The 23471-nt window shown below is 43.5% G+C and overlaps 1 protein-coding gene across 2 annotated transcripts; it reads right to left on the bottom strand.

Moving 5' to 3' along the window:
• Positions 1–391: 391 nt before the first annotated feature.
• On the bottom strand, positions 392–22648 carry clstn3 (calsyntenin 3). Of its 2 annotated transcripts, none has more exons than XM_035162607.2 (19): positions 22306–22648; positions 21385–21451; positions 18327–18449; positions 16728–16938; positions 16325–16533; positions 15123–15272; positions 14153–14338; positions 13772–14059; positions 13122–13234; positions 11132–11291; positions 10233–10292; positions 9992–10140; positions 8381–8529; positions 4816–5060; positions 4547–4708; positions 4064–4209; positions 3736–3871; positions 2507–2688; positions 392–2413 (listed from the first exon to the last, which is right to left on the bottom strand). In XM_035162607.2, exons 2-19 carry the CDS (start codon positions 21449–21451, stop codon positions 2264–2266), a joined length of 2886 nt encoding a protein of 961 aa, XP_035018498.1. In that variant the 5' UTR covers positions 22306–22648; the 3' UTR covers positions 392–2263. The 2 variants fall into 2 exon arrangements, with proteins under 2 accessions (XP_035018498.1, XP_035018499.1); XM_035162608.2 differs by having other exon boundaries at positions 4834–5060; positions 22306–22647.
• Between the last annotated feature and the right edge of the window lie 823 nt (positions 22649–23471).

The following is a 23471-nucleotide window of genomic DNA, read 5'->3' as shown; positions in this document are numbered from 1 at the left end:
CTTTCACTACTGACTGTGTACTGTAATACTGGATTATTTTAAAGATGCACTAATAAGCAGTATTTTACGTTTGACGCTGTTGGAGTTTGTCTTAACAACATTTTTAGTGTTGTTTTGTTAAATCTAATCTGCTTCATGTAGTATGTTATGCCTTGTATCTAACAACTGGAAAGTAACTAGTAAATACTTTTGATAAAAAGTATCAAAGTATCAAAATGAAATATTCTTAAAATGATCCAGTAAAATTTCAAGTAAAGTACATGTATCTTAGATTTATAGTTGAGTTATGATAGTTTGTTACCCCCAACTATTGGAGTCACATAAACAGTAGTAATATAATATGACTTCACTCAGTGTGAACTCTATTCTTCCAAGAAATCTTTCCCATGGAGACGTCATATAGTGTTTTTATTATGAATTTTGTAATGTTTTCTGACAGTTCTCAATAACAATTAGTCAGCATATTCCATGTCATCATTGTATCAATAATTACAGGTAATGTTCCAATAGTAACATAGTAATAATATAAGTTATTAATCGATGCAATGTTTATTCCTTCTTAACATCACACTCAAAAACAACAGGCTTTATTTACTGACAGGTTTAGCACTGCACATTGATAGGCTACACAGACAGACAGCAAGAGACGCACAGGGGGGAGGGGGAGGTGAGGAGAAGCACACATGTTGTTCATTTGTTGAACCAAAAGATATCAGATGTGGAAAGTAAATAGAATTTCTTTTTAAAAGTTTTGTGAAAAAAATCACCCAGAGGTGGCAAAGATAAAATGAGTGAGACGTATTTAAGTATCACAACGATGTGCCCTCCTTTTTTTGTGATTCAGATATTGACAAATTCTTAAATTACAACAATATTACACACAAATTAAGAGACACTCATCAAGCCAGGGATTTTCATCCGTATCACTACTACTATTATTATTATTATTACACGGTTTTCTGATGCTGTAAAGGTGACGACTCAAATAAAGTGAAAAAAGAAACAGACAATCATAATCTGCTCCCTCTCAGAGTGTGCAGAAGAACAGAAAGAGTGACTGCAATAATAATAGTAATAACAATAATATTGTATTATTCATCACTGTATGTACAGAAAAATTTATTACAATCAATACAATCAAAACTGCCCAAGCTGAGCTGACATTCTGGAGACAGCCGGGGTAGCGTTATGGAGTGTGTGCATGTGTGTGTGTGTGTGTGTGTGTTTGCACGTGTTGTGTTGCAGTTATTGAAAGAGCAGTGTGCAGTGAGTGAAACAGTTCAGTGAGTCATTTAGAGACATTCCAGTGGTCACTAGGAGACGGGGGGGTCAGAGGTCATGTTACACCATAGTCATTTAGTGGCACAAGTTGAAACCTTGCAAAGTGAAACCAGAAACCGTACTGACACCGACGCCATGGACTCAACACCAAGACGATGCTATTCAGGGTTGTTGGAATATTGCAGGAGAACCAACTTGTGCCGAGGGCGAGGTTAATAAGTTCATATACCTCAAATATTATCATCAGCCCCAGATAAAGTATATAGTTACGACCTGGAGCACTGAAGTAGTCACAATATTAAAAGTAAAATACCTGCAAGCATATCATCTTTTCACATTTTCTGAAGTTGGAGAGTGATCGTAATGTCTGACCTCACTGTCTTCACTCTGTGGGTGAAGGAATGTGTCGAGCAAGGATGCAAAAGAGGGAGAGAAGAGCTTGTGCACAGACTTCTTGAGTCAGTCTAACGAGGGAGCGAGGCGACGTGTCGGGATCAAGGCTTGTGTCTTTGTCTACAGATCTATTCAAGGCCTGCATGTTGTGGATTTGTAAAGAGTTCATTCTGTGTTCTATAGCAAAGATAGAATACAATCTTTTTTTTTTTTCCTGCTTCCAAACAAACAAACAAAGAAACCTCATTCAGCCAGTGTACCACTATACATCACATGACCGTCGTGTGATTCAGAACTGGGGCACCACGTACAATTTGGTGGGGTTTGCTCAGGCGGTTAAATTACATTAACTGTATACATTGTGCCATTGAACATTTAGGTGAAGAACAACAGCCTGTTGTTGGCTATAGGTCACATATGGTGTTGAGTGTCAAGAGTATTACAGTGACTGTGTTGTGCGTCGTGTTTGTAAGCATACATTCCTTATACTAGTGGTGTCAGCAGTCGTTGATATTAAAAGTATTGGTGTGTGTGACTGGTGAGCCGGTTTGTGGTTTCCATGAGAACTGGTGCAGATATACATTGTGGCTCAGTAGCGACGGGCGGTGCCGTCTCTCCCCTCTTTCTTGATGATGATTCGCTGGTCGTCGCTGGCGTCGTCAGGTGACTCCGCTGCCTCCTCTTCTTCCTCCACCTCCCCTTCGTTCTCAGTGCAGATTCCCATGCGAGACTCGTAGGACTGTGGAAAAAAAAGAAAAGACCAACGTGTGGATGAAAACAAGAGCTGAGCAGGAGTCACCAGTCAACTATCAACTACTGATCTGGTTCTTACCTCCATCGGGTTGACGATGATGGTGAGGGCGGAGTCGTCCCATTGGCTGCTACCCTCCTTAGCCCCCTTGGCGCCTTCACCACGGCGATGGATGGAGCGAATTCGGAAAACGCCCAGGATCACCATGACAACCAGGAAACCCACGCACACCATTATGATGACGGTAGCTGCTCCTGGTACAACTGTCAATAACGTATAGAAATAATTATACATTGAAAATAAACCACATTGAAAATATTTTTTTTAATGAAAGAACAATGTGTGTATCCAAAGACTGATTTTGGTTACATGTTTGTGCCATAAAATTCTATTATTATCTCTATTATTATCCAAAAAAGAATCCACACTGTTGCTCTGGGCCACACATTCTTTCATTACAGTGAAAACAGCACCTATAGACATCACCCTCATGTTAAAAATGCTCACTGGAACGTGAACTAATCCACGATTGAAAATAGAACCCAATGATGCACTATTTATCTCTTTTTGAAGAATTAAAGTAAATACTTCTGATCACTATTTAAAGCTTTATGTTTGAGTGGGAAAAAATGGTCTTCAGGCTGTGTACCAAAGAAAATTCAGTTTTCGCAAAATGCTTCTTAATTTTGAATGTCTTTAATATAACCACACTTTTTGGTCTTCACATAATGTCTTCATTGAAAGCCTGTAGGTTAATAAGAATATCTGCTCAAAAGTTTTCCCCCACTTTGGATACAAAAGTATAAAAACTGACCATCTCCCTAAAGGCAGAACTTAAATTCTAGGCTGTTAAGTCTGTGTGGGCACCACCATGATTCAACCTGATCATTTTATCATCCTGAAGTGACTGCAGAGCTGAAACACCAGGCGTCTGCTACGCTGTGCACACACTGTTTGTTCCACCGGCTCTGCATCAAATTCAGAGTGAACTCTTGTAATTGCTTTTAGAGCTCTGCGTGGTCAGATAACTGCACCAACATTAAAAATCTGCTGCCGCCTGGAGGGTGTCTGGGGTCGTTTGATAAGGATCTGTTAGTTCCTTTCTCCAGGATTAAAACTAGAAAGAACTGTATCTTTAAAGTGCTGAATCTGAAACTTTGGAACCCTCACCCTTTAGATTTAAGATTTGTGAACACAATGGAAACCTTTCTTTTGTCTTTTATTGTGAAGCATTTTGTGACATCTGTTCCAGAAAGGTGCTGCATGAATCAATGTTGCTTCATTGAGAGCAAGCAAGAGGGAAATGTCACCTGAGTTGCGGTGTGGATTGGGAAGGGTGTGTCCACTCAACTCCCCAGCATGGTGGGATGGATGAAGAAACTGCTGCTGGGAGGCCAGCAGGTGGGACGGGTGGTACAGACTGTCCAGAGAGTGGAGGAAGTTCACCTGAGGAGGGAAGGAGGAGAACTATGTTTGTAGCTTTTGTGCAAAACACGTCTTTTTCCTCATATTGTCCACTGCTGCAGCATACACAACATATACTACCAACACAAAAAACCTTTATAACACACAAGAGAAAAAGAAACAAGCATTTGCTGTCTCAACCAGATGTGTTTTGTGAGTTATGTTTGCCCTCACCTCCAGAGTCAACTCGTTGCTGGTGTATCTTCCATTCATCTCGGAGCAGGACAGGCGGAACCGCCTCTCAAAGCGGGCTGAGCCTTTGGCCAGTCGGTAGCGGACCGAGCGAAGGACGTCCTCGTACACAGAGATGGATTCGGCACCTGAGAGAAGCGACGGACAAAAAGAGAGGAGCATAAAAAGAAGACAGGGAGTCGATACTGAGACGATAAGGAGGAGGAGAGAAAAGTGGTCTGCAGCTGCTTATTGACAGCTGGGGGAGGCTTTTATTGGATGGATGACTTTAACTTTTTAGGTCATTATGACTATTACATTGAATTTCAAAGAACTAAGTTTTGAAGGCCCTGAAAAATAATTTTATAGATTTATATGAAAACAAGGTTTTGGTTATTTCAAGTTAGAGTTTTATCTATCTTGTGCTTTGTGTTTCGCTTTTCTTTTTGAGTTTGAGTAACTTTTAAAGGTAGAATTTTTCTTTACCTGTGATGGCAATATAAGCTGTAGTATTGATGATTTCCAGTCCCCTCTCTCGCACCACATCCATGTCCACCAGAAGCTCCTCCCTCTCTGGGTTGAGCTCCTCCCCCAGTGGTTGCACCTCACAGCCGTCCAAGGTGTGAGCCACAGCGTCGGACATCAGAGCTAAGAGATGACGGAAAGGGCGGAAGACAAAAGACAACATCATTCAGAATACACAGAGACTCTTCTGGAATCAGTTAATTTCTATAAACAGAAAAATATCCTCGTACGTATCATGACTGACTGACCTCCACCCTCCATCCCCTGTGCAGCCGTGTTGACAGCGTGAGACAGGGAGCAGACGATGCGGAGCTCTGGGAACAGTGGGACACCGCGGGGGGCCTCGAACTCAGGGGCAGGACGAGCCAGATGAGGGCCGACGCCAGACAGAGAGATCTGCGGGGCGTCAGGCTGGAGAACCACCAGGTATCCCTCCAGCTGTTTGAGCGACAGGCAGCTCTCCTCGTTGAAACATCTGGCAGGCAGAGAGGAAGAGAGTGCTGAAGTGAATGTCAATGGCACAAGTGGCAGCACTACATCATCATTAGATAATCGATCACAAACCGGTGTTTTAATCTATGTAGCTCCATCACATTGGTCTTGGACTGAAATATCTCTGCAGTAATTTGCAGGGGTGTTTTAACATGGTAGGCAAATAAGCCAATTGCCTGGGCCCCAAGACAATGGCTAAATACGTTTGTCCACAGCAAGGACAATTCTGTGAGGACCACCTTAAATGAAATGATTGGCTGAATACAGGACACTGCAACGACACCAAGGTCAGAAACACCCCAACAAGGCCCGATGCCATTAACTTTCTGCTAAAGGCTTGGCGATTGTTTGTTAGAAGACCAGGACTTCTAAATGCTTGTGTGCACACTTGGTGTATAATTTTGATAATAAAAGAATCACGGGGAAGGAATATTGGGGGGTCAGTGTAGTTCAATGCAGGGACCCAGAGGGCCCCTTGAAACACTCCTAATTATGGGATGGATTGTTATGAGGAGAAATTCTTCAGATAATAATTAACGGCACGCCAGGGGGGCAATGCCAGGCAGCCGAACAACAGGCAGCCAAACCCGTGAGGGGTTGTTTAAGAAAAACAGAGAACAAACCGGTATAAAACCAGGAGGACACAAAGAGGGAGTGTGTGGGGGCGAGACATACATATAGGGTGAGCCTATAGGTGGACCATCAGGTCAACATTTTAGTTTTACTTGAAGCACTGCCATCAAATCCAGTACAGACATGAATGACACTCTCAGGGTGAATTACAACCCTCGTTCACTGTGATCATGTGACTCAACTCAGAACACCACGAGCTTGGCTGCAGACTGTTCTTAATTTAGCATCATTGCGACTGAGGGATGCAGCTGGCCCAGTGATCCGCTACAAAAAGGTCAAAATCCAGTGCAGAGTTTTCACGATCCACTTCCCTGATTCCACCGTGACTGCGGCAAACTTTTGTCTGTTGTGACAAATGTCAAACCCTAGTAGCCATGCTGTTACAAATTGAATTTTCCTGCCAAAAAATGGAGAGCGAATCAGATTGATGACAGGCTGCTTACATATACTTATTCATCGGCACTATAACTCAGCATCATATTTGAAAGGGGATTAAGCTGAGAGAGAGAGAGAGTGCATTTGTGTGTGTGTGTGTGTGTGTGTGTGTGTGTGTGTTTGTGACACATTTCCACTATCAGAGTGAGCAGCTGCTTATATCGTCCTCTCCAGAAGGGCCTGCTGTTCAGCCATCTGGGTAACTCCTGGCCTCAAATCAGTCTAATCTTTACACACGCAATAAAAGATGCTGAAGAAAAAAAACCTCTGGTGCACTTGAGCAGAGACCAAGAGAAAAAAAAAAATCTGTCCGTGACCTTGAATCACTGCAATCTTAAAAACAGTCTGTAGGGGAAAAAAAGCAGCTTGTGGACCGGTTAATCATTTTAATCTTATAAACAAGTGACAAAAACAACTGTCCCCAAAGACAGTGATAACAAAATGTGCACAGTCTGATGCCATCCAACTGGTCAGCAGGCTGCTAGTATTAGTACAACACAATATACCACATATATACGCCGTGGACTGTACTTCCCAAGGTGAATGAATATTTCATCAGCTAAAAGTGACTGCTAAAGCCAGCGAGCCGGTTCACAGTTGTTAAGCATGGCTGAGCACTGACCCGGAAACAGAGTTTGTGCGCTTTTTATTTCACGGTCAGGTGATTCGGTGCGATGATGCACAGGGAAGCAGCGTGGGATAGTTGTCAGGGTCCGTGCAGGAGCTGAACAGTTTTGTGTTAGACTCAGCCACCCACCACATTAAAGGTAAAAATCTAAGATACAGACTGTGTTTAATCCTACAAAGACAACAGCTAAAAACATCCAACCATCCGTTATCTATACTGCTTATCCTGTAAGGGTTGTGTGTGTGTGTGTGCTGGAGCCAATCCCAGCCGAAATTGGGCGAGAAGCGCGGTACATCCTGGACATTTAGAGACGAAAATGTATTAACGCTCACACTCACACGAGAGTCTCCAATCAACCTAACCATGCTAAAAACATGCTAATGATAACTAAGAATAGTTTCAAAAAATGGTTCTACACTCATTGCACTACACCATAGAATGTGTTTAAGATGGACGGCATGACAGCTCCCCAAAAGTGGAGCTGAGGCGTCTTGATCGCCACCTGGTGGCTGGCTGCAGTATAGATAAAACCCTGCCTCCTCCATGTAAATAAATGGGACATGAACCAAACTAAAAAGATCACGTTAAAAGAGGATTTCTTTCATCTACAGTTGTCCTTATCACACTGATGTTTGTTCGTATAATCATGTGTCTGATAAGTTTGGTTTTGATTGGTAATTTGATGCTATAAAAATAGGGTGGAACGTCATGAGCAAGCACGCGTCACGGTGGGACTTTGACGGCTCCATCCCCTGATCCCTACTGCACAGAATCTGACAGTAAATGCTCAAGATGATGCTGTTCGTATCCAGGATGGATGGAGACGTGTCGTCCATCTTTAAAAACTGACTGTGCTCTAAAGGGAACGACCAGTGAAACAGTCACTTAATCCTTTAACAGCTTCAGTTACTGTAAAACCAGGCTAAAGGAATTTGGTGCCTGCAGTTTATTCTATTGAATCCAAAGTTTCTTGGTTTCTGAAGGTACCAAGAGATAAGATATTCCCTGTTATCTCTCGCTTTGACACATTCTCCATACAATCATTTTTCTTTCAGGCCACACCATTCCTTATCACAGCCGAGGCACAAGGTCCATGTTTGATGAGTTCAATGTCAAAGACGTAAGCAGCAGCAGAGACCAGAGAGGGATTCTTCGTCTGTCGACTGCAAACTGCCGCAGGACGACTCAGCTCCCAGATGCACAGAAAACTGTCTGATGTAACATCTGTGATGTTGAGAATGTTTCAGTTTAGCTTTTGTGGTGTCGTCGTGGTTGCATCATCGTCTTCTACTGATGAAGTTCATCTCGAGGATTTTACAGGATTACTTGATATGAAGAAATTGTAGTAAAGTTAAATACTAGTTAATGCTTTGGTTGCAGTCTTGTGTTTGCATTTGCATTATCTACCGATGGTGGTGAATCAGTAACTCCACCTCCTGTATGATTGTTTTTTATCTGTGTGGTTGTTGAAAAGAGCCCTTATCTATCTGTGTGCGCGCGTGTGTGTGTGTGTGTGTGTGTGTGTGTGTGTGTGTGTGTGTGTGTGTGTGTGTGTGTGTGTGTGTGTGTGTGTGTGTGTGTGTGTGTGTGTGTGTGTGTGTTTGTACCTGAGTGAGGTGCTCAGTTTGAGGGGTCGGACTCCAGGGGTGGCGAAGCGGAGAGAGTTTCTGTAGGTGACCTGCTGCACGGCGCGGTTAAAGCTCTCGATGTCGTCTCCTTCCAGCACCAACACCGACTGACTGGGGTTCACATGAACCTGCAAGGTCAAAGTTCAAACATTGATTTGCACATTCATACTAATTTGCATCATGTTACCAAGGCCAAAGACAAAACTGGATACTTTACAGTTTACACTAACAGTACAGAGAAGTACAAAATACTTAAGGTTCTTGAATCCAGTTCTACAAACTAAAGGTAAGGAAATATTGGTATTAAGAGACTTTTCACCTCTTACACACAGTATTGACATGATCTGATGAACAATACAGAACAGAAATGGATTTTAAAAAGTATCTCAAACACACACATATCTGATCACAGAAAATACCACCAAGGGTTTAAAAAACACATTTGGCAACAATACCCCATAAACACCAAGTATGTAAACAAGAATAAATTTGCACAGACGAGTGAAACCAGGAAGTGTGATGCATAAATAAAAAAACTGATTGGCAAAGGAAATGTTTCCAGACCTTCTGGCAAAGCTGTCATGTGCTTGTTATCCAACCCAAACAGGTTCTATCAAAAAAATACAACTTGACATCACATCCATAAACATGGGAGAGTTTGCCTCAAGTTACAGATGATCCGACAGTCAAGTAAAAAGAAATAAAAAACTATTACCGTAAAGCTACCTACTGAACAGGGAACAAGTGATGGTGTGTTTACAAACGCTGGTGACCCTTTTTACACAGAGCTTCACTGTTTGCTTCAAAGTTCAGTTTGGACTCAACAATAGTCCCAAGGTAAAATACGATTCCACACATTCCAGAGTTTGACATTTGATAAAAGTGTCTTCGTGTGTGTGTGGGCAAGTTTTCTGAAATCGATGACCATATCCTTGGTTTTTGTTAAGATGGAGGAATGACTCCTCGCACCACTTAACAAAGTGCTCAACAACAGGTCCATGACTGTTTTCATTTGCCTGAAGCAGACTCACAATCACAGAGTCATCTGCGTACTTTAAAATGATCCTATCTTTAAAAGAGCTCTGACCCGTATTTGTATAAAGACAATGTCACCAGCTGACATTTGAAGAGCAAAGAATTTATCGCAGTGAAAAACAAATCAATTGATTTATTCAGCTTCAATAATTAATGAGATATTTTCTTTGTTAACAGTATTTCTAAAAGCTGGTTGTTATGTCATGTACTTTGAATTTACAGTCATTACCTTTGCCAAAGTGATAATGTTTTTGTTACCAGGATTGTGCAAAAACTATTGAACTGATTTCCTTAAAACTTGGTGGAAAGATGTGGTATGGGTCAGGAAGGAGCTCATATATCTCTGATGTGGATCCAGATCAGGGGCAGATGCAGGATTTCTTTTCACTAGTTAATTCTAGTACTGCTCATAGTTGTGAGTGTATATGAAACATCTAAGATATGTGTATATATTGGAGACTTGTGTTAATTCCAGATCTAAACTGGATCTTCTGAGCATCCTCTCTCCCTCCCTCTCTTTAATGTGGTATAGTCCATCTCTCTGAGGTGTGTTACCTTCATGCCAGACCCCAGAGTCTCCAGGTCTCCGAAGTCCAGCCCCTCCCTGCAGGCGTACAGACACTCCACCACGCTGTGAGGCTCCACGCTGCCAGGACGCACCGTCACCCCCGACAACAGGCCGTGGTAACCGCCCACATACTTCACTAAACACCAGAGACAATCAGGTGACAATCCAATTCACAGATGATGCATCAACACCGCCATGCCAACAAGAGAGAGAAAACAAGGAGGTCACCTGAGTCTTTCCCCTCTGGGATGGTGTTGTTCAGTATCTCCTTCTGCTTCTCCTCAAGCTCTGCAGAGGGAATAACAAACAGAAGAGAAAACACAATGAGAGAGACACTTAAATGGGCAATAGGATAGTAACAGGAAGTGAGAGGAAGAGTGGAGGTGTCAGAGATTGACAGGCAGAGTGAACAATAACAAATCATATAAATAAAGTTAGCAGACTTGAGTGAGACAATGCAGGCAAAGGAGCTAGAGACGATAGTTTAAAAATGCACCAACTCCTCATTATCGAGCAGCAGCTGCTGCCACGCAGGCAGCAGGGAGACTTCCACTGTGGATGTGAGAGGGTGAATGCATGTGTGTGTGTGCATGTGTGTGTGCATGTGTGTGTGTCTGTGTGTGCGTGTGTGCGTGTGTGTTTTTCAGTGCTAATTGGCAGCCAGAGTTTCCCATTTTAACCAGTGGTTGGGCTGATAGCTGTCTGGCCCTCGTGTTGCTCTGCCGTCCTGAATAATTGATATGACACTCATATTATTAGCCCTTCAAGACAAAATGCATCAGCTAAATTATAACTGAGTGAAATGAGGGAGTGAGAGGTGCGAGGCGGAAAACGTCTCGGCAGATTGTCTCATGGTTCCTTATGAGGGTCTGTAACTTTCCCATCGCTTCTGCAGAAGATGGAGATCTGCTGTCTTTGGTGATGTGTGATGTAAACAACATTTTGGTGATGGAGGAGTGCAGAGGAAGCAAACACACAATTGCTGCTCGTAGCTTTTATGAAAAAAAAATCAGGATTCCTCGCTCGCCTCTGTTTGCAGTCATTTCTGTCAAAATCCTCCATTCAGCTGGAATGAAATGCGTGTCAGTCCTGAATTCACTCTGCATAAATTTCCTTTCACTTCTTACCCCAACAAGCGCCGATGAACATCCTCTGGTGGGGGGCGGGGTTGGGGATGGCACCATTGTCATGGATGAGAGCGGGGTCGAAGGTCACGCCGTCCACGTACAGGGTCACAGAGGGGAACTGGACGCTGAGCGAAAGGTGATGCCACTCGCTGTCGCACACCTGTCAGATGGAGTCGACATGAGTGTGAACAAAGGAAAGTGGTAAAATATATTTTATCATTCACAGGTTCGTAAACATCAGGGGAAAGAATTTTTACACCTTAACATGAGTAAAATTTGCGATAAAACATGTAAAAATACTCCTAATCGTTATTCAATAAAAGCAAATAGGTATTAGCAGTAAATTGTATTTGAATATTAACAATAAAAATACTCATTCAGCAAACAAATGGTTCCTAGAAATGATATATTATCGTATATATCATTATATACAGTATATTAACCATAAATTGCACATTAAGATGGATGATATGACAGCTGCCTACAAGTGAAGCCAAAGCGCCTCGATCGCCACCTGGTGGCTGGCTGAAGTATAAGTCATAAATCCTGCCCCCTCCCTGTTAATAGATGACCAAAAACAACGTAAAAGTTCACATCAAAAACAAATTCTTAAAAATTGTTTCCGTCATATTAGTAGTTCTTATCACATTGATGTTTGTTCAACTGTTTTAATAAGAATACTATAAAAACGGGGGGAAACATCCTGATTGACAGCTGACACTGCAGCTCTACGCTACTACGCAGACTCTGGCTCCAAATGTGCAGGATGGAGTTGTTTATATCCAGGATATTTTTAGCTTAATTCGTGGACAGTGGGAGGAAGTGGAGACGTCCATCTTTATTTACAGTCTATGATATTAACATTGTTGTTAGCTAGTTTGTTTATGTATATGCAGTTTTGGTAGTTCAGCAAAGGGTTTAATATTAGTATTTGAGTAAATATATGAAGTTATTTTCCACCATAAATTAATTTTTGATGATTGTAAATTCCTGCAGACATTTGTTTTATCTTTTTTTAAGTACAGTGGAAAGCAAAGGAATCCGAAAAGAAAAGACAGGAGCATTATACTGACAGGGGGGCAGAAAAGAGAGACCGGGTTAATAAGATCTTGTGGTTCAGACAGAAGGATTTAACAAATCTTCTCTGTATCAGCTCAGCATCCTTTAATCCAGGCTGCTTCAATCTGTCTGGGACCAGTAGCTTCAGTCAAAACAAACCCCCGTCAGCCACCAGCCTCCACAACAAACCTCATTATACTCCCATGCATGCAGGTATGCACATGATCAATATTCAAGAGACTTTCTAGGACACATTCTCTCCTCTATTTCATGCATTCTGATGCATGTGCCACTGTGAAGCGTATATGCATGTCGGGCATAATAACATGTAAATGTGGTGGACAATTCTGTCGTATCCAACTCATCTAAGAGGCTGTTTTCTAGGTAATATTGAAATTCTGAAAATGAGTTCTAATTGGAATCATACAGCTCTTTTCTCCTTGTGTAATACATTGATTAGTGGGAGTTTAGAGAAATATCCCTTTATCGCTGTAAACTTCTTAGATTTTCTTTTTGCTGCAGAGTTCAGTAGAAATGTTTCCACATAAACATGTTATTTGAAAGAAGATAAAATAACTTTTAATGTTATAAGTGTTGTTCTCATATTGTTGTTGATGTTCTTAAACTCCACACAGCTTATAGCTCTGTTCTGTTTTAATGTTGTATTTCATTATATTTCACTTTATATTCCTCTGTGTTTTTATGTTTTATTTTATGCCGTGTACTTTGTATGTGGATGAATGACAATAAAAGTCGACTTTACTTTTTGTATGGGTATTATCAGAAGATGCATGTTTTAGAAAAAGAGCAGTGACTGATGGACCAGACGACTATTGTGTCTCCTCTGTTTCAGTTTAACTTCAAGGTACAAACACAGAGGAAACGGCGCGGGTGAGAACATCAAAGCTGAGTGTTGCCGTTCCCCCAGTACCTGCTCCAGTTTCCACAAGAACTTGACGGGCCGTGCAGCCGAGACGTCGGGCCAGTAGAAGAGAGAGAGGCGACAGCCGTGGACGGAGAGGGAGTAGTGGGAGAAGGAGTCGTCTGCAGCGCAGGAGACCAGGAGAGAAACACAAGATAATTGGAGGTCAGTGTCATCTTGTCAAAACATCTCAACACTACCAGGCCTTTTAAACACAGTAGGAAACAAAAAAAAACATGCAATGACTTTATTATAGATTTTAATCTGTGGTATTTCCTCTTTTCATTCCAGTTTTTGCTGAACTTGCTGCTTGCAAGCGATGGAAATATCCACATGATGCACACAACATTCTGCCTGGCACAGTTACACAATTCTTCTGTCGTCCACTCGGCTGCTCAAGTGGGGCAGCTGGGGGTTAAGTGCTTCTCTCAAGAGCACCTTAAATGTAGTGGTCGAAGCTATAAACAGTTTAGAGTCTTTTTTCAGGGCGTGATTTTCCCTGCAGCTCAGGGGATTTGAGATGGTGACCTTCAGGCGGTGAGAAGATATAGCAACAGTTTTTTCATCCCTATTTAGAAAAAGTGCCCATTGTAAACTACACACATTTGAGAACACTATTAAAATGTTATTAAACCCCCCGACACTGTGATATAACGCACCATTCTTGACAGTGCTGCACACGATGGTCTCCTCATCTTTGCGACTTCCTCTGGTCTGAGTGGTCGAGGGCTGGATGTTGGCGCCGCCCCTTCGCATCCACAGCTGCAGGGTGAAGTGGTCGCCTGACAACGCGGAGACAACCGAATCCGGCACCACGGCAACATGGTTGGATCCGTTGAAGGAGAAGACCAGTGACGAATCAGAGGAGGGGAGAGTGGGCAGAGCTGAGGTCCAGTTGGCAGCAGGAGATGGAGGCGGGAGGAGGTCGACTTCACCTCTGACGGCACCTGGTAACAGAAAAATTTAATAAAGATATTAATAAAATTGATTCTTACTCCCCGGTTAGTCACATCTTTGATGACATATAAAGCAGAACTCACCACACAGTCTGCGCACGGATCTGTCCGAGTAGCTGTCTCTGTCACAGCCCTTCCCGATGTGGCCGGTCTGGAGCTCTACGGTGGCCTGGATGTTCCACACGGTCTCCTGGCACGTCTCCAAATGCAAACTGGGAAACAGGGGGATGCTACCTGACCCGGGTGTGTATTCGACACGCTTGGTCCATCCTGAAAACAGTGAGACACACGCTGAGATGGTTAAAACCTAATCCTCTCATCTCAAAATGTAAAAAGTAGGAATCTATTGAGAAGGAGTGAATAATATTTGTACGGTGGCCGAGAGAAAACAGGAAACATGATCCAAACGGAAATGATACGGAAATTGACAATCAAACAAGCTGCTGCTGCTGTGAGCCAGTCACCACTTCAAATTTGATGTTTGTCTATTTCAGGTGGACCTGTCTTCTTCGTCAATGCGCTCGTGTGAGACGTCTTGGTCACTAGCTCACATTTGTACGAAGGCTCCAAATGTACAAAAAGGTGGAGTCCAGTGACGGCCCTGTTTATGTGACGCGCTTATTCAACCCTTATTCACTTGCTGCTTCTAAAAAATTACAAATATTTGATATATAATGTACTTAGAGCTACAAAATGTCAAGTTAGTCAGAAACAGAAACACTTTCTGTTTTCAATGACGAAGACCCATTGCACTACAATTAATAAAACACTGTTGTGAATGATCCTATAAATATTTTGTAACACTTAAATTAATTACCTCCCCTTCATATTACTCATTATTCAGCAACGCCTCTTTAAAACTCAGCTCTTTATATAATACACACACAAAGGTGATTCATCCAAGCAGCCTCCCACACACACTCCAACTCAAACTGTTTTAACCACAAAGCAACAGATTAAATCGACTAAAACAACACATCCACGCAGCCTCATGAGACGAAAGCCCAGGATCATAACCAGGGCAGAAACCGAGCGTGTGACAGGAGTAACCCACCAATCCACCCCGGTTTGCAGGACGGTTTAACCGTGACGACGACCTGAGCGTCGGCCTGGGCGCGGTTCTTTCCGCAGTCGAAGGCGGTCACCCAGAAGGTGTGAACACGCTGATGCTTGGAATCCAACGGCTCAGTGTTCTTAATGTTACCTTGAATAGAGAGGACAAAGAAAGAACAGAAGGGAAACAGAAATAGAAGAATTAGTCATCAAACGCCCAGCACAAACAAATGAAGCACTCATTGATAAAGCTCTGATCAGGGCACATACACATAAACAGACCTACTGTCATGTTCGGGCCAGGGGATCACAAATAACAGCACAGGACAGGTTGCAGTAAACAGAATGAAAGCTGAAGGGGTTTCCTGTTCTCTGAGATAAAGGTACCAGCGAGTATCTGTGATAGGCTGACAGCGCTCAGCACGCCAGCTGACAAACAACAGGTAAGAGAGGAGACGCTGTGACATGGTGAGAGGAGCAGCGGAGGGATGAAAGAGATAGTGGCGGAACCAGAGAAGAAACAAAGTAACGGGGAAAAAAGAAAACAGACGGTGACAAGCCTGCAGCTTCGGAACGAGGTTGGAACAAAAGGTCTCTGTGCTGCGATACCGATCTGATCCCAAAACATGAAAGCAGCCACTGATCCTTCACAAAAAATAACACCTCAGAGTCAATTCTGCAGCGTCATCCTGATTCGGGCTGCTGTGTCATGTTATAAAATGGCCACGATTGATCTCCCAGTCGATGAACAACTCGTGACACAAATTTTTCTTCCTGAGGAGGAATTTGGGGAATCTACGAGCAGCCGGGAACAAAAGGATGCTATATCAAACAGCTGCTGCGGTGTTTATGCAGAGACAGAACAATAGTCCTCCCACACAAAGTCTGTTTTAACATCTTTTGGTTTCTACCTGGGAGAGAAATTAGGTACCTGCCAGTCTTTTCTCTCAGTCGCTACGCAGGCATCACTATCGCTGCGGCGTCTGGTGTGTTTTTCATCTATTGGAGTTTAGCTGAATACTGAACTGCAGATTGAATTTTCAGATTTTCATGCTTGCCACCAAGGCCAAAGAGAAGAAAGGACTCAGAGAGAAAATAAGCAGAATAACCTTGTGACTGGTGGGAGGATTGTGTTTCTGTTGCAGACAATGACAGTAATAACATGTCCATGATTCCTGCAGATTTTGACAAAACATGTCTCACCGTCGTTGTCAATGGCGAAGGGCACATTGGGAGTGATGATGTCATAGAAGCAAATCTGGCTGTACTGCGGGGAGCAGTCGGCATCCAGGGCCTCCACGCGCACGATTCGATCAAACAGACGCCCCTCTGGGACGGACGCCTCGTAGCGACGCTCGACAAACACGGGGGAGAACTCATTGACGTCATTAACACGGACGTGCACGGTGGCCCTGAGAGAAGCAAAGAGAGAGACAGACAATGAGAGGGAGGCGGATTATTGTAACAACAGGAAGCATCAATGGCTGCATAGTCTTTACAGCAAACAGCCAGAGGAAAACTCAGACTGAGACTGTAATCGTTGTTAAAAACATGAAATCTCTTCTATCTAGATTGAATGTGAGGAGAAGGAGGCGTGTGCTCGGACTTGTGGGATTTCTTGCTGTTGACTCCATCAGGTCCCTCGCCACAGTCGTAGGCCTGGATGGTGAAGCTGTGCTCGCGCTGGCTCTCGCAGTCCAGCGGCTCCTTGGAGCGGACCAGGCCCTCGCCGGTGGAGCGGTCCAGGACCACAGCTTCAAACTGGACAGACCCCGAACCAGAGGGACCATTGTGGACCCGGAAGCCACAGATTTCACCTTGGAGAGGGAGGGAGAAAGATATTAGATCGGATTGGGGCTGGGCAATAAACTGAAGAATTTCAATAATCTGAATCATATTGATTAAATACATGAAAGTTTTTGAATCTTTCTCTGGCTTCACTAAAATAAAAAATCTCATACAAAATGCTGCAGAGAACAAACATACGTCAAATTGTTTAACCTCAAATTTGGACCTTTAGGTTTTACTCATTACTATTAAAAATCTCCACAGTCAGGCTCCCGCATTCATTTGTGAGCCTTTGTGCCCGTATATACAGTAGCCTCACACTGTGCATTTAAAATGCAGTCTACATTAAAAACTAAAGATTTGCTGTCAATTACCCAAAGTCTGGACCAGGCTAACTCCTGAACATTGTCTTGCTAGCTCAGGCCTTTCCTACAAATTCAATGCTAAAACGTTTGTATCGAAACGTGTATTTCTGCATTAAATAGTCCTTCATCTCTGTTATTCCAATTCCATATTCATATTTCTGTAAAGCAGTTTCACCTTGAGAGGTTATAATTATAATTGTAGCTACATAATAAATCAGAGATAAGCCTCTGTGAGAAGAGAAATATCATGCATGGATGCATTCAGACCATTTTTAGGTCACACCCACGAACCTTATAGCCGGAGAAAGCACAGACATATCTGGAGGTTCCTTTAAACGCCATTTTATCTTACAGGATCAGTCATCATACGAATTGGAGAGACCAGTCTGCAGCTGGTGCTCGAAATGAAACCCTCAGAACAGCAGTTGATCTCGGCTGCCTGACACCAGTCGAAGGTGTGGAAGGTTTGTGGTAAAACAGCTAATTTTCTCCTCCTGCTTGACACAAGCCCAATAAATTTCAGGGAGCCCCCGAGTAATTCAAGTTGATTTGCTGTAATTTGACTGAACACGGTTATTTCCAGGACTCTGAGTGCAAACACGATAACCTTATTCCACGAGGCTGCAGAGGCAGGAGTGCTGCCGAGTGCTCTCGCCGTGACGGGTTGAATTACACTATGATGGCCTAAAAATAGTGGAGTACATTGCCTTTAATATTCAGACTATTGAGGAATGTGGCTGCCAAAGGCTCTAAACCTCTTTCTATAATAATAATAATAATAATAGTAATAAGAGTCATGTTTACTATCAATAAATCATATCCTGGAATTGGTCTCACAGCTGCAGTGTCATCCCGCAAAATCAAAGTTTTCATTTTTGGCCCGGTGGCACGACTTTCAATTTGTCCCTGCAAACACCCAGTTTGACCTATTTTCCACTGTAGCCAGATCATTCATGCACTAGTTTAAATATCTGAGAGCAGTTTTTTTATGGGGGGGGGGGCATCTCTCTCCTCCTTTATTCCTTCATGTGGCTCATTCCCGTTGGTGTTACCAGCATAGTGAAGTGGAGCATCTTTGTCCAGGGCAAAGAGAGGGGGATTGAGCAGCACGGTGTTGTCGTTCTCCATCACAATCCCCTGGTACTCTGTCTCGATCCATGGCTTGTGCTTATTGGCTGAACGGCACAGAGAGGGGACCAAAGAGGCTTTGGGTTAAATGGAGCAATTAGAAGGAACCAACGTGTCTATTTTTAACACTCCATTATGGACAAGGACATGGTGAGAGTGTGCATGAGTGGGGAAATACACAATATCTGCCTGTGTGTGACCGCTAAGACACAGTTTAATCACATTCACACCCTCACAGATTCCTTTTTTTCCCTTTCGCCCTTTCCCCGTATGGATAATCTCCTCTCGTCCACACCAAGTGCCAATGCACGCCGTCCAGGTTGGCAGTGTAATTAAAGCCAGTCAGATTTCACCTTATCACACACCGAGGGGGATATTGCTCGAATCAATCAGCCAAACCGGGGCCTTCCACAGGCACGACAACAATGGCTCCTCCGCAGAGCAGCAGAGTCCAAATCCAATGCCCGAGGTTTACTGTGAATTTAACCTTTAATTGTGAATTAATTATTCATCAGCGTGTCGGATGTTCTGCACCGAATGATCAAAAACCAAGTTAATGAGGCAGAAGGATGACGATTTTACACTCCGGCAAAGAGCAACAACAAAAGCCGGCGTGCCTTCCCTCTGTTGTCCTCAATCTCTCGACGCCGCAGCTACAGAGTTTGAAATCAGACGGAGGCACAGGACTTGTGTTCAGCAGCTGCTTTGTTGTTTTCACAGTGAATTTACCAGAAAATCTGACTGGAACTAATTCTGCTGTCTTGTTGGTGGGAGGAGAGTCGACTGAGGGAATTGCTGCTGGTTCTGGATCTGATTAAACCGCTCGCACACACAGCTGGGTACTCAGCTGTAGAGAATATAGAGTATTGTAGATAACTGGGTTTAGATACCAAAACCAAAGTTGGACTTTTTATCTGTATCTTACTGACGAATATAAATATGCTATTCTAAATCTGTGTGAGGTACTTCACTTGGCATTTCTATTTTGTAGTACATTATACTCCAACTGTGCTTTTATATCAGAGTGAAATATACTTTTTTTCATATTTATGTGCTTTTTACTCAACGACATTAAGTCAATATAACATAAAATGCAGCTTTAGACCTTTTTTTGAGCAAGATTATGCAAAAACTACAGGACGGATTACCGCAAAAATTGGTGTAAGGAGGCAGTATGGGTAAGGAAAGAATCCATTTAATTTTGGTGTTAATCCAGGAAATGTTTTCATCACCTTCTTTAACATTGAATTGCATTGCAATGGTGTTTTTGGACATTTTCACTGATTTCCCATTGGGACTAAGGAAATGCGGCTGATATTTTTAATTGCGAAAAATGTTGAATTAAGTTATTTTACTTGTAATTGAGTATTTCATATTGAGCTATTGATACAGAAACAATTGGGAGATAATGAATTAGCCGATCAAAAGAACAAAGAAAAAAAACATTTAGCAACTAGTTTGATAATTGTTTGGTGAATTCTTGATGTCAAACACTCAGTTGGGATTATTTGCTGATTTCCTGTTTCATGTGATAATTAAGGGAATTGTCTTCGGCTTTTGTACAATGTTTGTGTTCTTCACTTTTTAACTTTTGGCAATTAATCAAGAAATTCTTCAGCAGAATAATCACTAGCTGCTGCATTGATGTTTTTACTTGAGAAAAACATTTAATTAGTTCCTTAATCACAATTTTCTTTTCTACAAATAAAACAAAACAAAATGTATTCTATAAAATATAAATCTCATTTTTTTTCAAATGTCAAAACACAAGAAAACTGCCTGAATGTTATTGTTTAATACATTTCTTATGCAAAAGTATTATTTGAATGAGGAAAATCTAACATAAGTGCAACTGTGACTGTGTTTTTCATACCACACAGTTTATGCTACTATTCTATTCACACTAATATTGATTGGTACCAACAAAAAAAAGTATTGAGGCTCAATATCCTGCGCAGATCCCAGATATTCATCGCCTCCTCTCAAGGTCCAACCTGACACTGTCTCCTCCTCTATTTCCACAGTCCTCCGTCGTGTCTCTTTTTTGGTCATTTATCTCCCGCCCTCTGTCCCCTCCGCTGATCTCCTCCCTCCCTCCGCTGCTATATAGCATTAATCTGAGCATCAGGCCCGTGGATTACATTCGGGATTACAGATTGAGAGGCATCCCGTTCTATCTCTCTCTGTCTCCCCTGGCACTCCTCGACTCTCTGTCACTCTATCGCCCCACAAACACACACACACACACACACACACACACACACACACACACACACACACACACACACACACACACACACACACACACACACACACACACACACACACACACACACACACACACTGTGGCATCACACTCCTCACATCCCTCCTCTCTCTCCTCCTCCCTCCTTATCGGCCTGCGTTTTTTTCCGGCCACATCCTCACCTGTCACAGCTTCTTCTCCTCCTCCATTCCTCCCAGCATCCCCAACATCCCCACCCTCCCCCTCTCTCTTTTTCTCTCCGTGTTTCTCTGACACTCCATCTCTCCTTCCATCTCCTTGTGTTCCCTGCACCGCTCTCCTCTACCTCCTCCTCTGACACTCTCTCTCCCTCCACGCTGTCTGTTTCGCTCGCCTTCGCCCAGCATGATAATCACTGGAACAATGATGTTGAATCAGAGTCATGGTTATCCAGGATGATAAATCTGCTAAAGGACAGGGAAACAGATTTATCATCTCTGCTCGGAGTCACAGCACACAGGCGAAGAAGGCCCACCGGGTCATGGAGATGAGACACAAAACGTTTAAACATGTATGTGTGCTGTCGCAGATGCACTGTTTATGTAACGAGGAAACATGACAGACTATGATGAAGACATATGAGGTTTTTCAGGGCAACAGAGCAAAGGAATGGAAATTGAACGGTGTGTGCTCCTATGGCAATGAAAACCATTATCTCAACACTTCACAATTAACAGTCAAAAGGATGAGGAACTGACCTTTGTTGCCATTGGCAACCGAAGTCAAGCAAAGGAGTAGAAAGGAGAGAATACTCATTCTGTCCATCTGAGGGAGGAGAGGAAAGGTAGAGGTGGGTAACAGGGTGGGGTGAGGAGAGAGAGAGATGGGAGGGAGGGAGGGTACAGTACATGCATCAACAACTGATCAGCAGTGGAAGAAATAACCAGACAGACCGAAGCAGAGAGCGAGGCCCGTATCAGATGGTGCAGAGTGTCGCTTGTGCACGAGACATCACCAGCAAAGTGTCGTGCATGTAACCTCTGGTGGAGGCCTGCAGGCAGCAGCCGCCACATGATGCTCTTAAATCAGAGCTGCATGTTGAATCAGCATAAATGAGCAAATAATCCATAATGTCCCCCACACACGAACACACATGAACACACGGGACAGTTTTCCTCAGGATGACACTGACATGCACATGAGCATATGGAGCATGCACATATGAACCTGCTGCTGAGTGTGATTATGTGTGTGTTGCTGTTGAGAACAGATTCTCTATGTGGCCGTGTGGGTGTTTTCCCTGCGTTTTAATTGTGGTCCGTCAGGTTAAAGATGCCGCTGCTGTCTTGTAGCAGTAGCCACAGCTGAAAAACGAGTCCTTGGGGGGTTCTCGGCTCTCATTGACATAACAAGCCTCTACATGTTTTCCATTGCTGCAGTGCTTGGTGAGGCTCCACTGCACAGGAGGTGGAGATAAAACGAGGGGACGCAGATCGGTGGCATCTGTTCACAGGTTGTTCCGGCTACACATCACAGCCAGGGACAGGGAAAAAAATAATGCGACAGTAATCATGCTGCTGCTGACACACATGAAGAACCCGGCTACACGGCTGCATGTACCCTGATGTTACACAGGAAAATGTCGCACGATCCGGAGAGATGCAGAAAGCTGACGTTACCGTGGTGAGTGCGGTGATGCTCCTGGTTGGTACCCAGCCTCTACGCGCGCAGCATCCGCCTCTCACGCCCCTGCCGCTCGGCTCGGCTCGGCTCGGCTCGACACGGCAGTTTTCCCCCCCAGTCGCTGGCCGAAAACAAACCCAACACTTCCAGGTGGAGGAGGAAGGACACACGCTCGCACACCGACACGCACACAGAGATGGAGCTCAGATGAGGAGATGTCAGGTCTGTCTGTGTGTGTGTGTGTTGGACTGAGGATGAGGAGGTGTGAGGAAGGTTGAGACGCCGATGGATGCCCTTGTTTTTCGGCTGCACGGAGGAGGAGAGAGAGAGAGAGAGAGAGAGAGAGAGAGAGAGAGAGAGAGAGAGAGAGAGAGAGAGAGCGGTGCTACGCTGGCGTCCCCTCCCTCTCGGCGTTTCTTAACCCGCCCACACTGCGTCCTTCTCCCTCTCCATCCCTCTGCCCGCCCGGCCCCCTCCACCAGCTGGAGACCAGACTGCTGCTCTGGCTCTTTTTCTGCTGTTGAAACGCACATTAGCAGTGACTCAGACGAAGCAATTCATCTCACCACCTTTTAGTTTTCTTGTTTAATCTGGGCCAGACGCCTCCATTTTTAAAAAATAATACCCCCCCCCCCCTCATCTCAAACTGCTCTTAACCAGACTGCAAAATGACGTCATATCACCCCTTATTGCCCTGTGCTCTTCTACAAATGAAGGCAATGGTGACACAGGTTTTTACTTCTATCTCAGTGAGGCCACTCATTTGTATAATGCAGTCACTATAGTCTCTCTAATCTTAACCATCACAACTTAATGCCTAACCCTAAACCTAGTTCTAACTCTAGCCCTAAAACCAAGGCTTAACCCTCAAACAGCCCTTTAAAAGTGGGCCCGGAAGTGAGGATAGGCCAAATGTCCTCACTCCATAGGTTCTAGGCTCAACATGGTCCTCACAAAGTGATCTGTACAAGCACAAGCACACACACACACACACAATCTTGTACTTGATGACACTCATTGGTATAATGCCTTCCCTACAGCCCCTTACTCTAACCCTAACCATTACAACCAAATGCCAACAATGTGACTGTGTAAACAGATTTATGTCCCCACAACATGAGTAATAACTGCACCACACACAATTCTTCACTCGTTGGGGGGT

The sequence above is a fragment of the Hippoglossus stenolepis genome, chromosome 8 (assembly GCF_022539355.2).
Source record: "Hippoglossus stenolepis isolate QCI-W04-F060 chromosome 8, HSTE1.2, whole genome shotgun sequence".
Lineage (NCBI taxonomy): Eukaryota > Metazoa > Chordata > Actinopteri > Pleuronectiformes > Pleuronectidae > Hippoglossus > Hippoglossus stenolepis.
The sequence above is the reverse complement of the archived record's forward strand: the minus strand, read 5'-3'. Positions and strand labels throughout refer to the sequence as shown.

Coding starts and splice junctions, on each gene's coding strand:
- clstn3 (XM_035162607.2), bottom strand. CDS start 21,451: ATGGACAGAATGAGTATTCTCTCCTTTCTACTCCTTTGCTTGACTTCG. Junction 18,450..21,384: donor GGTTGCCAATGGCAACAAAG/GTCAGTTCCTCA, acceptor TGTGCCGTTCAG/CCAATAAGCACAAGCCATGG. Junction 5,061..8,380: donor AAACTGAGCACCTCACTCAG/GTACAAACACAC, acceptor TCTGCCTGCCAG/ATGTTTCAACGAGGAGAGCT.